We start from the raw sequence: 3,325 nt of genomic DNA on the forward strand, positions 1-3,325 counted from the left end.
GTGTACACATATACATTAATGACATGTATATGAATCCATAACTCAGATTTTAGACAAAACCTGATCAAATCCTGTGTGGTTTGGAAGTTGACCATACATACAGATTCTTGTCAGACTTACAGTGTGTGTACACATATACATTAATGACATGTATATGAATCCATAACTCAGATTTTAGACAAAACCTGATCAAATCCTGTGTGGTTTGGAAGTTGACCATACAGACAGCTTCTTGTACATTTTCACCTCTGGCCTACTACAAAATCTTCACTCAGTGGGAGCAGTCTTAAAAATCCTTAATGTGATTCTGCACAAACTCATCCATTTTATGAGGGCACCATGTATCCTTGCTCAGTCTTGTAAAAGAGTTCTATGGGATCAGCCGATTAAAGCCTTCCCTTCTCGGAGTTGCTCCAAGACGGAAAATGAATCTTCTCCCCTTCCCTCCCTCCCCTCACCTCCCTCCTCCATTCCCCATAGAACACCTGCCAGATCAAACACAGTCAACCTAATCCTCCCCAACAAGCCTAGGAGATTAGGTTCACGATCTTGACCCGGTTTTGTAGGGAGCACATTGTCACACACTCGACAATGTGCACGATTTAAAGGGAGTGGGGGGGTGTACGATGAGGGGCCGATGGTACTTAGATAGAACCGTGTTTGTTGTAGTCTCCCGGTAGACTTGTAAAGGGTTAGGCCTGCAGCAAAGCAGCAGAATGTGGATCTATGTGGGAAGTCGTGCGAGGGGCAAGGAGGGAGCAGGTGACTCAAGAAGAAGACAAGACTAGACATGATGACCTCTGACCTACAGTCTCAGCTCAGTATCAGCTTCTGTCGCTGGGCAGATTTACTGTGCTCCTGGGACATTTAAGCATCCTTAAGAGTCCTGAGAGCTGCGCTGGAGTTGGGGTGTAGAGACAGAAGAGGAATGACTGAAACACAAACTGCAATCTTGTCATATCTGATTTCTGTCTTGTTGTTGGAAATATATTTACAGTTGAGAAACCAGGAGTGTTGTGAAACTTAGATTTGTGGGTGGCAAGATTTACCATAATCAATGATCAACCCTTCTTAAGTAAACTGTTCCTCTTTGCTGCTCGCCTCTGATCAGAAGAAGGAAGTTTATAGTGTAGTCCGATACTGGCCTGCCGTAAGCACATTACCATATGGGCTGCATTTGTCTGCCGCTTAATAGGATCAGGCCTACAAACCCCATCTCCACCACCACCAAGGGAAGCAAGACCGGCACAGAGCAGATTTACACACATACACACACCTTGAATGGAGCTCCATCACTCTTGGCAGCTAAGTCACTGTTTGATTGAGTCCAGGTCTGAATGGAAGGGATGAACGGTTGGAGTTCAAGAAAAATGCAGAGAAGAAACATGCATTTTTGCTTCTGATTGTTGCTGACATTCTTCTCATGTAGACATTTTCAATACTGCTGCATTGGTGAAGGAAATGCAAAAGAAGATACGTGCCTCTAGCTACATTCTACTCCTGCTGTTTCTATTAGAGACTTTTTCAGTTCCTTTTCCAAAGCATTTCATTACGTCGTAACACTCAGTGAATTGTTTTTATTAGACATGTTTGATCAGCATGATTCCCCAGTCTGTGCATGTGCGTGTGTGTGTGTGTGTGTGTGTGTGTGTGTGTGTGCAAGACACTTGGTAAATAGCTAAACTCAATTTTCTCTGCTGGTGGTTGTGTTGGAATGCCTGGTATGAGTTTTGAAAGCCTGGGAAGTCAGACATGGCATCCTAATGTTCACTAAATGTCAAGCCTGTGCTTGTCTTTTTAAGCTAGTCTTTTTCTTTGTGCTGATTACTTTTATCTTTTTAATGGCATTATAAAGCTCCATTGCCTGTTTATGGTCTGTACCAGCTATTCCCATGTGTATGGCATGGAAACGCATAACATACAAACTTCTCTCCGACAGTTCTATTTTAATCCTCCAAAACTTTAAACTCTAACTTACACTTTGATCAGGGCTAACACTACGCTGACAGATAAGATGGTGTCATTTTGATAAATTAAGGGTGCACTTTTGTCATGGATGAAGGAAAATCTAAGAGTCAATAAATAATGGATGATAACATCTTGGAATTTATTATGCTATAAAAGACTTTGTCTTGGCTCATCAGTCACACTGACTGGGAGATGCCAGTGTGCAAAGTTGCCTTCTGAGGCCTTACAGATACCCTGTTTAGTTATTTTATAAACAGACAAAAGTTAAGTTTACTTTCAGTGTTTCTCACCAAAACCAATTATGTCTATCCTTGATTTCTCGCAAACATGCTGAATGCATTTTCTTTCTCATAAAACATTAACAGTTTTTTTTTAAATATTACTTCAGCAAGTGTAGACTCTCTCTTTGGCTTTTTGAATCCTTTTTTGCATTCTATCCAGATGTCCGCAAAACAGCAATGACAGAACAGACATGGAAAAAAAAAAAATACATGGAGGGAGTCGGCAAGATGATTATTTTTTAAAATTATGAACACAAATGTTGTTAACCAGCACTATGTATGTGTAATTATTTGACGTTTAAAGTCTAACAAGGGTTCAGTCTCTAGGGCTGAGGGGGACATTGGAACTGAGCCTGTTTACATTCATGTTTACTAGCTTACAGTTTTCTCCTTCACTTCGCCGCCACCAAATGTTGATTGGTGGAATAGTGTGAAACTGTTAGCAATGTATTGAATTGTCCATGCTCTTGTGCACATGCCTGATACAAGCAAGCGTAGTGCTACTACTGGCAGAACCTCCACACGGTACCTTTTCGCGTACACATGTATCTTGTCATTAGAAGCAACAGTTCAGTGCCCTGGTCAGCTGGCTTTATCTCATCTGTGTAGTAGTATTACAGTAGGGATTGGTTTAGTGCTCTAGCCGTAATCATTTTTATTTGGCTTATTGATACATTGGTAAAAGTGTGATAATAAAACAAGCAGGACATTTCAGATATGTAAACCTCTCTTCATCTTCTCTGCATTGTCTTGTCTTCCACCCAGGCCACAGAACAATGGAAAATTTTGCTCAGGCTCCAGCCGTCTCAACCAGCTATGTAACACTCGGCCGTGCCCTCTTAACGCTGTGGATTTCCGAGCCCAGCAGTGCGCTGAGTACAACAGCAAGCCATTCAGGGGCTGGTACTACAAGTGGAAGCCCTACACCAAAGTGGATGGTAAGATGATCAGTTAATGTAAGACCCAACAAGCAGAATGTCTGTTCCTTCCTGTGGTTTACTATGAGGATGTTTTGGATAACATTTTTTGTCTTACATCCATCTTTGGGAATTGAAGAATAATTACAGATACTTTAT

General features: G+C 41.5%; 1 protein-coding gene across 1 annotated transcript in view; it reads left to right on the forward strand.

The window, feature by feature from the left end:
• The window catches only part of adamts18 (ADAM metallopeptidase with thrombospondin type 1 motif, 18), a 59,808-nt gene that overhangs the window by 29,616 nt on the left and 26,867 nt on the right, over window positions 1-3,325 (forward strand). Inside the window, exon 13 of the mRNA XM_046032680.1 lies at window positions 3,015-3,187. Within this exon, the coding sequence (XP_045888636.1) occupies window positions 3,015-3,187 (173 nt within the window). The remainder of the gene's footprint in view (window positions 1-3,014; window positions 3,188-3,325) is intronic.

Source organism: Micropterus dolomieu, linkage group LG20 (assembly GCF_021292245.1).
Source record: "Micropterus dolomieu isolate WLL.071019.BEF.003 ecotype Adirondacks linkage group LG20, ASM2129224v1, whole genome shotgun sequence".
Classification (NCBI taxonomy): Eukaryota; Metazoa; Chordata; class Actinopteri; order Centrarchiformes; family Centrarchidae; genus Micropterus; species Micropterus dolomieu.